Below are 13,087 nucleotides of genomic sequence, written 5' to 3' on the forward strand. Positions count from 1 at the left end.
GATCCAAACTCCCAATTGTGACCATTCATGAGGAAAAAAAAACCAAAAGAGTCGCTTTTAGTTTTTGGAATCATCATATGAGCGTTTGATTTTAGGGAAAACTACTGTTTACCCCGCTCTTTTTTATTAAGAAGTATGTTGCCCCCTATATTTTAAAAATAACATTTAATCCTCCCAAAGTTAAATATGAAATAAAATTGTAAAATATAATTATATCTTTATCATATTTTTGAATAATCTCAAGAGGAAAATCATATTGAATTTCTTAATAATGTACGTCTATTTAATGATTACTACTGATTTACTAATTAAAATTAATAAATTATATGTAATTTACAATAATATATAAAGATTAATACTTAATTATTTAAATACAAATTAAGTAGTTTAAAATATATATTTTAGTCGTCCTAACTACGCAGCCTTTGAATATAATGTATAATAATTATTTTCTTCACTTCTTTCTAAATTTGAAATTTTAGATTCGTCCATGTCCATAATTATACAAAGTTCCATGAAAATAGGTGAAGTTGTAATTTTCTTTTCTTATGTGAAGGTAAATTTTCTTTGTATTTTTCAAACTCTTTTGATTTCTCATGCATGCACGCGAACCTCACATCTCAGTTCATTGCTGACTAGACCGTCAAAAGAGTAATACCAACAATGCCAACCTTCAGTTGAAGCTTTGTTTTACATGATATCGAGAGCAGACACACCGACAAAACAACATCAACCACATATTTGAGCAAGTGACAAAGTTACCATCACTAGATGCTTCTATATTTTTTTTATCCTTATATATATATTTTTCTCCTTGTGTACACAACCAATCTAACTAATCAATAATAAAAGACCGGATCTTTAAAATATATACAATTATTTTTTACATCAATTCCATATGTTTTTTCTCTTAATATTATTAATATTATTAAAAAAGTTAAAAATATAAGGACATAATTATCTTTTATAAAATTTTTACATTTAATTTTGGTCCAAGAAGAGTTAAGTGTAATTTTTTAAATATAAAGGATAAAATGTTATTTGATAGAAATAGAGAGGGGTTAAAGGTATATTTTCCCTTTTTTACTGTTTTATTAAAAAAACGCGCTGTCCCATCTCATCAATTTAAGCCCCTAAATAAAATAGCACGTTTGATATTATTATTTGTGTCATACGAATTAAATTCTCGTTTAGTCACATGAATATGATAAGTTTGTGATTATAACAGTTTGGTAGTATTAAAGTTCTGTAGCGGTTAGGATATTGTTGAATAAGATAAAATTGAATGGTAACAATTATGATTTGTAATGATTATAATGTGAATCTGCTTAAATAGAATAAGTTTGAGTTGTAGTTGCTGCAATTTAAATAAACTTAACTATTAGGTGGATTGCCCAATTGTTTTTTACTTTTTATTCGATTTAGAATTTAATTCATATGATAGGCGTATAATTTTACTATCAAATACCAACCGGGCTGCTCTCTCATTAATATATTTTTTTTTGCTGCAAGTTTTTGAGATCGTGGACTATGATTTAATACTAACTATAGTATATTTATAGATTTTTTTTTAAGTAAAAAATATAATTAAAAAATACTTAACTTCTAAATTGACCGTCATACATCTTCAAATAGAGGCGTAATTAAAAGATCTTATATTTTTAAATTGATCATTATGTGAATTTCTTGATTTATTTTGATGATTAATGATTTTTTTTTAAGGATTAGACGTTGTGGGATTATTAATTTTTTTCTGTGTGTATTTTCAAAAAAATTATTAATTAATGGTTATAAAAAATGATAAATCAAAATTCCCGGCTGTGGATAATAATGCGATGACGTGGCTGACAAAGAGCGATCGATCGAGTGAGATATCTGATACGCTGGTGGTACCCTCACCTCTTCGCCCTCCTTGCTTTACGATTAGCGCAATTGATCGGTCGCACTCGACCACGACCGCTCGATTGACGTTGACGGAGGGTGACCCGATTTACCCCGACGAAAGGGGTTCGTTTTCGACGCGATTCGTCCACAGTGAGAAAGAGAAAAGGGAAGACAGCAGCGGAGAGACTGGAGATTGGTGTGAGCAAGAGTGAGGGAGTGAGTGATGGGGCTTCTCGCCGGGAGCCTGTACTGGTCGCAGGCCTCCCCTCCGTTTCTCTCTTCCGGCTTCCCTTCTTCTCCGCTGCTCGCTGCTCGCAGAAGAGCGGCAACGAGGAATCTGGTGTCCGCAGCTTGCTGCGCGAATGAGGAGAGTCCCGTGGGTTCCGCGGGGGCTTCCCGAAGAAGGACGCTTCTACTTGTAGGCATCTCAGTCTTTCCCTTTCTCAAACTTCGAGCAATCGCTGCGGATGGTTTATTAGTCGAAGGTCAGTTCATCTTCTGTTCTTGATGTTATTTACTTTGCTGTATCTTTTTTTTCCTTGAAGTTGATGGGTTTCTTGTTGGTTATGGTTCATTAGAATGTGAGCGTTAGGAATTCCTTTGGCAATTTGAATTGTTAGCGAAATGAAAAAGATTTATGCTACCTCGATTGTTTTCTAGTTTTATAAGCTTGAAATCCCTTTGTCTAGACTGGTGGAGTGATGAATCATGTAAGAAATTTGGGCCTAAGTTACTATGTGTATCTTAATCCCTAGTAATATTATCAGGTTATTGATTAACTTGGTTTGTCAATGTGTTATCCACCTTAAAACAATTTCAGAAGTTTATTTTCCTACCTATTTTCACTTTATAAATGGAAATTTATCATACTGACGTAAAATATATTAAGAACTAGAAATGTGAAATTACTTCACTACCATTTTTTCTTCTAGTTATATGTTCTTGTTGCACTACCATTTTTCTTCTCAATTAGTTATATGTTCTTGTTGCACAACCACAAAACATCTGTGAAGACTTAATATTTGCATGGTTGTTTTGTTGTTTTTGTTGCTGTTGCATAAACTTTCCTAAAATTTTCCTCCTTCCCTCTAATTTTGTCCATATACAACAATAGTCATCATTGATTCTTGCAACTATACATTGTTTATATTCTCATATAAGTTAATGCAACGATCTTCTTTTATTCAATGTTAGTTGGCTAGTTTGGAGACCATTCGAATTTGCAACTAAGATTTTTGGAACATTTTGAATTTGTTTTCCCTTTATGGGCTCTAAGTTTTTTTTTCCCCCATACTCTTAGGGTACACACAATAATTTGTTTTGGTTTTGCATAGAGTGATTAAGATATAGAGTCAATTTCAAAGTCCTTCATGAGATACTGATATTTGATGTCTTTAGTAGACATCAAATATCTTATATTAATTTCTGAATAATGATTTTGTGGATAGTTTACAATTAACTTTTAGCTGTGTCGTGGCACTCCATATTGAGGCAGAGTCACAAAGTAATGGAATCGGACAACAAAGTTATATGGTTCAACCAATGAGCTTTCGTAGACGGGCAAAGACAATAAAGCAGCGTGTCACTGAGGTAGATAAAGGTACAAGTATGGCAGTTGGTGTGAAACCCACGCATGCTAGTCTTCCATCCAGCATTATCAATTCTCTCTACCCCAAAATGATAATCTGAAAACGCAATATATTATCTCTAGAGTGGTTTTAGCTTATAAACAGGTATGATTTCATTGATTCATAAATAAGGTTCTAACTTGGATTTTGATCTATCTTTATGATTAACGTATGGCCAACTTCAGTGATATGATATGTCCTCACTTGAGTATAGTGAATTATGATTTCTCAACTAGTTTCATGCTTGGTCAAAACTGAGACCTAACCTGAAAAAAATCAGGTTTATGATGATTTGATATGAACTCTAAGTTTGAGCCTATATGGTCAAACATTAGCTTTCTAACCGGGCATGGATCAAGCCAAACAAAATCAGGCTTTGGCTCAACATAATTTTCAAGATTACATTCAAGGGTGGATTAGAAAAAATATTAATTGAGTGGTTTGATTTTTGATGAAAAATAAGTTTATTAAGTTGGATTTTTGGCTTTCTATATTTGAATCGAGTTGTTTCTAAGGTGGGTCAGGTTACCACATTAGATAGAAGAATACTTTACCATAGTTAAATATTAAAAAAATCATGATATAAAATTTAAAGATATTTTGTTTGCTGTTACTACGAAGACACCTGAGTTCATGAAATCACAACACTTTGACGACGGCACAACACTTTTGAGAGCTAGTGTTGGTAATCCTACATCTTTTGTTGTTTGAGGAGCATACATTTGATTTGGAATTATGTCTTTATGGGATGAGCACGCATGATTTTGGACTCAGCAATGTGCAAAAATGCTGTCTGATGCTTCACAACTCAAAGAATTATTTTTTTTCCCCTTCCATTATAGTCATTACCAGTTCTGCGCATCCTGAGTAATTATAAATATTTGGATGAAATATATAGTCTAATGATTATTTGAAGAATAGAATACGTAAATCAGTTAAAGTTTGTTTTGTTCATATCATATGTCGAACTGTGTTTTTGGCTGTGCATTATGTCTATGTTGTTTTCCATGTTGCCAATATTTAATTTACTGAGACGATGAATAGACTTAGTCTTATTATAATTTTTAGGGTTTATTATGAGACATAAACTACATAGTGCCACTATAATGTACTCGGCTTTTGGTGATTATTCCACCATATGACAGAATTTTGTACACCGCTACCTTTTCATCCAATCATTTATGTGTACTTTTGTTTTCAGACAAACAAGATTTGATACTACCAGATAACCAAGATATTCTAATGCCAGATAAACAAGAGGTTATTATGCCCGGTAATCAAGACGCCATTGTGGAAGACAAACAGGATGATAAATTGTCGGAGATACAAAGTGTTAAAGATACCATGCTTGAAGTTTCATCTGAAGGACCTAATCAATTAGAGGCAACTTATTCTAGCTCTAAACTGCCCTATTTTTATCTTCGTTCATCTTTTACGTTCTAGGTTGTCATTTACTCATATCCTATTTGCTTGCAGCAAGCAGCTCTTCAAAATGCACCAGCAAGCTCTTTTGTGTCTTTCTTAAATGAGTTCGGAATAGTTGCTTCAGGTGTTCTTGGTGCATTATATGCAACTTCCCAGAAGGAAATGACATCCATTGAATCACATGTGGAATCTGTATGAATCTCCAATCTTGTTAATCAGAGTTCTTAAATGCATTTATTTGGATTTTTCATTCAATACATTAAGACAGGTCACTGAAAATTAGCATCTCAATTTTCTTTAAATTAACATATTCAGTTACTTGCATTCAAATCAGAGCTGATCTAGTGTGAAGATTATATTATACTTGAAAGCAATCACTTAAATCTCGCAGTTGGATGGTAGAATTATTGTGGCTAAAAATCACTTACTTGGTAATTGTTATGCTATCAATATTGATACAGATGAAAGATAAATTGACTGAAAAAGAAGCAGAAATGTCTTCGCTGAAGGAGAGTTTTGAGAAAATATTACAGAGGGAACAGGAGGAGAAAAAGAACCAAATCAGGAACTTTAAAGAGAAGGAAAGTTCTCTGCTAACTCAACTGGATTCAGCAAATGGGACTGCAGCATCTTTGCAGCTAGAGTTGAATGATAACCGAAAACTAGTTGAGGAGCTCAAAGGTTGTATTAGCGATCTTGAGAGCAATGTTGCAAAAACTGGCAGAGACAAAAAATTACTTGAGGCCAAAGTTAAAGAGAAGGTAGATAGTATCAATGTTCTACAAGATAAACTATGCATGCTTAGCTTGGACATAAGTGACAAGGAGAAGAACATTCAAGATCTTAAATCATCTCTTTCTGAAAAAGAAACAGAATGTGCTCAGTTGATCTCAAATGTTGAACACTCAAGGAATGAGCATGCTGTTGCAAATTCAACTATTGAAGAGTTAAAACAGGAATTGCTTGTAGCTAAAACTGAATTAAGTTCAAAGATATCTTCAATCGGTTCTCTAAATCAACAAATTCAGATGTTAGAGTCAGAGAAAGATAGTGCCTTGCAAAGAGTTCAAGATCTCATTAAAGACTATAGTGATTTGGAATCTTCTTCAGAGAAAAGAACAGCCCTTACTTCTGAATTGTTATCCAAGAAAGATGAGCAACTTCATCTTCTTGAACAAAAGCTTGAGCTTGCATTAGAAGAAGTAAAGAACAGTACTATTGTTATTGCTGAGCTGAGAGAAGAAAAGGATAGTGCCAAGGCATTACTGGAAAGAGAAACTATTAGGATGAAGAAGTTGAATGATGAGCTGCAGGCTAACATAGAAGCACTGGAAGATTCTAAAGTTGAAGCTTCGAATCTGTCCAAGGAACTGGAAGAAGCTAAAGTTTCATATAAGAAACTTATGTCTGAGCTATCAGAGATTCAGCACAGTTTCGTTGAGATGGAGAAACTGCTGACGCAAAGTGTGGAAGAAGCTAAGTTTAGTACAAAGCTAATGTCGGACGAATTAATATCAGTTAAAGAGAATCTGAGGAGAAACAAAGAAGAACTTGATATCTCATCCAAAGAATTAAATGATATCATTGAAGATCATGCAAACTTAAAGAAGGAATTAGTGGAAACATACAAGAAACTGGAAAATGCTGTGAATGAGTTGAAAGAAGAGAGAAAAATAGCTTCCAAATTGAATAAGGAGCTTGAAGTTTTGAGGAAACAAATACAAAGAGACTCAGAAGCACGAAAAACTCTCGAGGCTGATTTGGATGAGGCTACCAAATCACTCGACGAGATGAATAAGAGTGCATTATTGCTCTCAACTGAATTAGAGAGCACTAGTTCTAGGTGCACCAGCCTTGAAGCAGAGAAAGATATGCTATTGCTGTCCTTCACAGAGCAGAAAAGGGCTGTTAAAGAAGCTAGGGAAGATATTGAAGATGCTCAGAACCTCATTTTGAAGCTTGGCAATGAGAAAGAGAATTTAGAGAGGAGGACTAAGAAGCTTGAAGAGGAATTATCCTCTGCAAAGGGTGAGATACTACGACTGAGAAGAAAGATCAGCTCGGAGAAGGAGCATTCTAGCGTCTACCAGCCAAAGACTGAAGTGACAGCAGGGGCTCCTATTACAGCTAGGAAGACAAATAGCAGAAGGAAAAAAGGTGGATCTACATGAGGATTTATTTTTCACCTAAAGATGACAATCTGGTATTTTAATCTTAGATGTCCTATTGCTTATTCTTCCTTGTATTCCACTAGGACTTTTTAGTTTCATGATCATAACAAGAGTAACAAGGGCACCACCTCTGGTAAAACTTGACCAGCTATATTCCATCTTTTTTGTTTTAGTACGTCATGCTTTTGTAAGTAGTTATAAGCACATTTTTAGTCATATTTCTTTTGTATAGATGAATCTTTGATCCCTATCAGCATTAAGTTGTTTGTATGACGAACGAAACAAGTCGTGCAACTGTAACGTCATCTATTGTGCCGTCAAAATAAATTTGCCTCTATTATGCTGCTCTAAGCAATAATGGATGTAGTTTCTCCAACAATTGTTCCCATGCCTGAAGCCTTCGTCTGAGAGGTGTGAAGTCATTGCCTAAGCAGATCTTCTTCGCTGATTGTAAGTATTTCTTTCCCCCATCTTATGAGCTAGTTATGAATCATTCTTTGTGCACTCACTTCCATTTGTTTTTGATTCGCTTTTATGCCTTATGTATTACCTCTTCCATAGTTGTGTGACCTCTCTCTCATTGATCAACATGAACTATTTGGTATTGTCTCAGATGATTTGGTCAGCAAATCTGAGTTCTGAAACCTAGGGAGTGCTTGGTTGGAGGGAATGGAAGTGAGGAATGGGAATGAAATTAAAAGTTAGTATTTAGTTTAGGATATTGATGGTGGGTCCTACGGATTCAAATTCCCAAATATGGGATTAGGTCATTACCAAGTAAAATGGGGGAAATGGGAATGGTGGGTCTCACGGATTTAAAATTCTTCATTTTCATTTTTTATTTCAATGAATCTCATTCCCTTATGTAAATCAAGTGCCCTCTTAAAATTACTTAAATTGTGGCTCGATCAAGTTTCTCAAATGATGAGTGTTGATGTTTGTCATAATTCTCTGTTGGTTGACTCATCCCTGCATGCCCTATTGTTGTTGACTTAATCTTTTAAGATTTATTTCCTTTCAAAAAAATATGCAGCCGCTTTTCATTTTATTTAGGGTGCGTTTGGTACGTATATTTTTTATTTTCTGAAAAATGTACATTTTCTAAAAAATGGTGTTTGATTTGTATTTTTTTGTACTTGCTTTCTAAAAAAAATAGTTATCGTTTTCTGTTTTCTAGAAAATGTATGTTTTTCAAAAAATGAAAATAGAAAACGCGTATACCAAACGCATCCTAAATTTTTAGTTTTCGATTATCCTTTTAGATTTTTTTTAAAAAATATAAATACAAATATGCCATATTTTCATTGACATTTTGACGTCATTATATCATTAGTACCGTTTTAATATAAATTGAGGTGCTTGAACAGTGGGTGCCCAGCCTGCTGGGAAGCAGCTTTATACTGGGCCTCAGCACGCAGGCGCACGGGCCCATCTCGTCGATCGGCGCGGCCTGCCAATCTCTGCAGCACAGTTCATGGATCTCGAAACGGTCGCAGGCGCCACTTTTCGATCACAACCTCGACGCGACCGGAGATGCTGAGATGAGATTTGGGAGGTCGAGAGCAGCAACCATTCTCCGCTGCGGATCTTAGGTTTTGCTCCAGATCGAACCGCGTTTAGATCTTTGTTCTTCCGGACTTTTGCTTCGTTTTGGTTCGCACGTTGCCGTCGATTATTCTTCCTAATGGATTTGACTACCTTTTCTTGTCTCCGTTTTCTATCCCGAGATTCCCGACCATTTTGCTTTTTGCAGTCGCATCGATTCTTGTGAGTAGAAACCCATCGATGCATCATGCGGGTTCTCTGCCTCAGGTCGGAAAGGCTATTTCCTTTTCGCTATTCCCCGTCCTTTCCGTCTCCTTCAAAGTTGGCTTTTTGGTTGATACGAGGAACATCTCCTAGTGGATTCTTATTCAGCTTCTGTGTGCCTAGTCCCTACCGATGAATTTAATTAATGGATATATGTGTTTGGTGCTACTTTTCGCAGGCAGGGCGTGCTGGGTGTGCAGACGTTGTTAATAGAATCCGGGGAGTGCTTGGCGGGAGAGGGGATTTTCGGGCTGTCAGGGAGATGAACTACGGGAGCAGTTCGATTTCTTCAGGTTTGCTTCCCTGTGTTTCTTCAGGTTCGATTTCCACTTTCGATCTCTTGTTTTCAGTGGGGATTGATTGATCTTATGCTTTTGGATTGAAATCAAGCTGCTAAGGCTTCTGCCAGGGCATTTGATTTCGGAAGGACCCATGTGGTTCGACCCAAAGGAAGGCATTTGGCCACTGTCGTGTGGCTTCATGGCCTAGGTGATAATGGAGCAAGGTACTTGGCATTCCCTTTGTTGTCCTTTCTTTGGTGTGCGTTCTCTGTCTGTGTGATTACATATTCTGAATTTTGGTATTAGCAAGACTGATTTTTGGTGTTTGCGAATCTTACCCATGATTTTTAATGCCTGCTTGTTCGGTAAGTGAAGTCAAAACTAATTCCCCTGCCCTTTGGTGTTCGGGGTATAACAATGACTACTATGCAATGTTTCCTTTGATATAGTAAGACGTGCTATGCGAATTAGAATCCATGCATGTTCACCTGATGCTGATATGTTTGTTATCTTGCTTCTCAGGAAGTTAGTTATCTACACCATCTGTGCTCGTAGGAAATCTTTGTTCATCGTAGGACGTTCATTTTATTGTGCTTGAGTTGACTGCTTGCTGAGACATTGACTCAGTACACATTGAGAAGTTTAAAGTTTTTCTTATAATGGTAATTCAAAAATTAGTTTGTATTCTTATTGACTTTAAATGAAGGAGATTTGCTCCTGTTCTTCTTGATCCTGCAATAGAATTCACGTTTCTAAATTACAATAGCAGAATGTTTTTAGCTTAGATAGTTGGATTTGTATCATATGTAGTTCTTTTAGTGAGAACTCAAAATGATAAAATCATTAGATACTGAGGAGTACCTTTGTCATTTCATTTACTCATGTTTCGACTTACATCAAATCAGAGTTCAAACACATTTTTAAGATTTTATCTTACAATTTAGCAACAGCTTGAAATTAGTAAGTCTATACAGATGGATCTATGCATCAACATTTAGCTCTATATTTTATGGGACATCTATGCTACTTCTTATAGTTGCACAATTACATCCATGAGAACTGATGTCTTCATTCCCTAAGATGTCCAATAATGATGTAACCAACTCTTTTATAGTTTGCTGGTCTTCTTTGAGTTTGTATATTTAATTATCTTTAGTCTTACATAGAACTCAATGGAATGACAATATTCATTTAGTCAACCCTATGAGCCTAGAATAAACATATTTTGATGCTGATGATTATAATAATATTTAATTGTTGTGTCCGCCTTGTTGTTTTTATGCCTGTCTATTGAAACTTGATAGTACATCTCTGATTGTCTTATCTCTTTTTTTTACTGCAGTTGGTCTCAACTCTTGGAAACCCTCCCCCTCCCAAATGTAAGAATTAGATAAATCAGCTATTGTATCTTGATAGAATATGGGCTCATTATTATGTACTATATTCCATATAACCATAGTCGAGTAGCCCATCCTTGCTGGTGCTTGGTATCATGATAATTTAGGGTTGTCATTCTCTATTACCATCTTATAAATTAGTATAAATTTGTGTGGTTCATTGCTCATGTTTTGTTCGCCTGGTTTTCTTTCATAATCTATACAAACTTTATTGAAAGCGCAGATTAAGTGGATATGCCCAACTGCCCCTACCAGGCCTGTAGCAATTTTTGGTGGATTTCCGTCAACTGCTTGTAAGTTGACTAGATTTTTTGTAGTATTGAATCTCGAGTTTATTTTTATTTTATTAATTTCTTTATTGAAAATTAACTTTTGTGAGTGTGGAGTGGCTAAGTTTTTTTTTTTTTGTCTCTTAGGGTTTGATGTTCATGATCTATCAGAGAATGGTCCGGATGATGTTGATGGATTAGATGCTTCAGCTGCTCATGTTGCAAATTTGCTATCAACGGAGCCTGCTGATAGTAAGTTTCTGTGAAAGTAGGCATACCAAAATGTGTCAATAGACCATACAAGTTTGTAGTAATGTTTTGCTTTTCCTCTGGTATTTTTCTTCAATTTGTCATTGATTATACTTGAAGAATCAAACAAAATAGGCATTACAAGTCAAGTTTTCCTACATGCTTCAAGTGGAGATGAAAAAGGCTAAAACAGTCATCTTATTCCTGCAAATAGTAAAGTTAGGACTCCTATGCATTTTTCCTTGGTAGTTTCCAATTGTGATCCTTTATATGGATAAGCTTTGAAAATATTGGCTAAGCCCCTCTTTGTACATTTGATTAATTAAAATCAATAATGTGTGCTTTTTTGGCCGCAATTGCAGTCAAACTAGGTGTTGGTGGCTTTAGTATGGGTTCTGCTACTGCTCTCTACTCCGCAACTTGCTGTGCCCATGGAAAATACGGAAATGGCAAGTCATACCCTGTAAATCTAAGTGCAGTTGTTGGTCTAAGTGGTTGGCTTCCATGTGCCAGGTATCTTTTAAAACAAAGATAAAATTTTATTAATATCATTCTCTCTACTTTCATGGTCGAATTCACAGAGATCCATTTTCCAATGGCATTATGATTCTTTAGGAACTTGAACAGCAAGCTGGAAGGTTCTCAAGATGCCACAAGACGAGCATCGTCTTTGCCTATTTTGCTTTGCCATGGAAAAGGTATCACGTTCTTGTGCAAATTAGCTCTGTCCTTCTACATGTGAATGTTCTCGTTCAGTTTCCTACATCCATATAAGAATGTTGGCCTAAGAAACAAGACCATGGGTTATTATGCACCTAACCTAGGAAATGGACTAAAGTTTCAGTGTTCTTCACATAATAAAAGTCAAATCTGATTCTCTGATCATCAAAGCAATTCTGAAATATGATTGTCATGCATTCCAATTATTTCAAATTTGGCTATAATACGCATAACTAATAATGTATCTCTATGATACAAAACTCTAGGAGATGATGTAGTGCAATTCAAACATGGAGAGAAATCAGCTCAAGTTTTGAAATCAACTGGCTTTGAGAATGCTACTTTCAAAGCGTACAATGGGTATCAGTGACTATGTTCTCACAGAACCATTTCTGTTCACTTGGCGAAATAGCTTATATACATAATAATCACGGTAAATTTGCTTTATACAGGCTCGGCCACTATACCGTCCCCACGGAGATGGATGATGTCTGCAAATTCCTCACTGTGGCACTGGGTCTCCATGGATCGCGGCCTTAACCAAGAACAATCTTATCTTTTGATGCTGGATACTGGTGTTGGAGTGAGAGCAATAAGTTGGTATAGTCCGATTGAATAGTGCATTACTAATTTATATGTTTGGTTTTGGGGCTTCTTGTGGTAATTGTAGCAGCTTGATGACAGTTTTAATCTCTGCTCAACGCATCAATAACCTACTCTTTTTGAGATCAGTTACTTTTTGTGGATTTATGGAGTGGTTCAAATCGTGCTCGTTCTAATTCAACTATTATGTTTTGCATTTGGTGTGCTTTAATTATGCCGATTAATTTGGTATGCTTTACTGGGAACATTTGCATTTGTATAATGAGAAATGATACAAGCAACGACAAAACTCAGCGAAAGTACTCCGCGATCTCATTGGTAGCCTGCGTGGCCAACTCCACCTCAGCCCTCTCTCACGTTTGTTTCTTCATTCACAACCTCAGTCTCCTCGCGTCATTTGTGCCCTAACTTCTTCGGCCGTAGCCGCTTCTTCCCTTGTGTTATCCTTTCTCTTCCTCCTAGTGAGCTGCTTCTTCCCTTGCGTTCTCGAAGAAAGGAGTGGAGCCTGTCTCCCTTGCTCCCATCCATCCGAAAAATGCAATGATTTTTATTTTTATTTTACTTCATTCATGTTTTTGCTTCATTCGCGTTTCTCCCTCCCTGTCCTAACTTTTTCAAAATCTTTTTTGCAATTCATGCTAAAGTAGCCCT

The 13,087-nt window shown here is 35.8% G+C and overlaps 2 protein-coding genes across 7 annotated transcripts; both read left to right on the forward strand.

Moving 5' to 3' along the window:
* Window positions 1-1,999: 1,999 nt before the first annotated feature.
* On the forward strand, window positions 2,000-7,379 carry LOC122032367 (MAR-binding filament-like protein 1-1). 4 transcript variants are annotated; one of them, XM_042591656.1, is made up of 5 exons: window positions 2,000-2,369; window positions 3,380-3,484; window positions 4,714-4,895; window positions 4,989-5,129; window positions 5,399-7,379. In XM_042591656.1, exons 1-5 carry the CDS (start codon window positions 2,108-2,110, stop codon window positions 7,106-7,108), a joined length of 2,400 nt encoding a protein of 799 aa, XP_042447590.1. In that variant the 5' UTR covers window positions 2,000-2,107; the 3' UTR covers window positions 7,109-7,379. The 4 variants fall into 4 exon arrangements, with proteins under 4 accessions (XP_042447590.1, XP_042447596.1, XP_042447603.1 ...); XM_042591662.1 differs by having other exon boundaries at window positions 4,762-4,895; XM_042591669.1 differs by lacking the exon at window positions 3,380-3,484.
* Window positions 7,380-8,564: 1,185 nt separating this feature from the next.
* On the forward strand, window positions 8,565-12,647 carry LOC122032413 (acyl-protein thioesterase 2-like). 3 transcript variants are annotated; one of them, XM_042591706.1, is made up of 11 exons: window positions 8,567-8,761; window positions 8,862-8,920; window positions 9,096-9,210; window positions 9,308-9,422; window positions 10,541-10,577; window positions 10,819-10,888; window positions 11,012-11,116; window positions 11,476-11,626; window positions 11,729-11,811; window positions 12,100-12,193; window positions 12,286-12,647. In XM_042591706.1, the coding sequence occupies exons 2-11, from the start codon at window positions 8,894-8,896 to the stop codon at window positions 12,371-12,373; spliced, it is 885 nt and encodes a 294-aa protein (XP_042447640.1). In that variant the 5' UTR covers window positions 8,567-8,761; window positions 8,862-8,893; the 3' UTR covers window positions 12,374-12,647. The 3 variants fall into 3 exon arrangements, with proteins under 3 accessions (XP_042447652.1, XP_042447640.1, XP_042447648.1); XM_042591714.1 differs by having other exon boundaries at window positions 8,567-8,700; XM_042591718.1 differs by lacking the exon at window positions 8,862-8,920 and having other exon boundaries at window positions 8,565-8,700.
* Window positions 12,648-13,087: the final 440 nt, after the last annotated feature.

This window comes from Zingiber officinale, chromosome 1A, assembly GCF_018446385.1.
Source record: "Zingiber officinale cultivar Zhangliang chromosome 1A, Zo_v1.1, whole genome shotgun sequence".
NCBI lineage: Eukaryota > Viridiplantae > Streptophyta > Magnoliopsida > Zingiberales > Zingiberaceae > Zingiber > Zingiber officinale.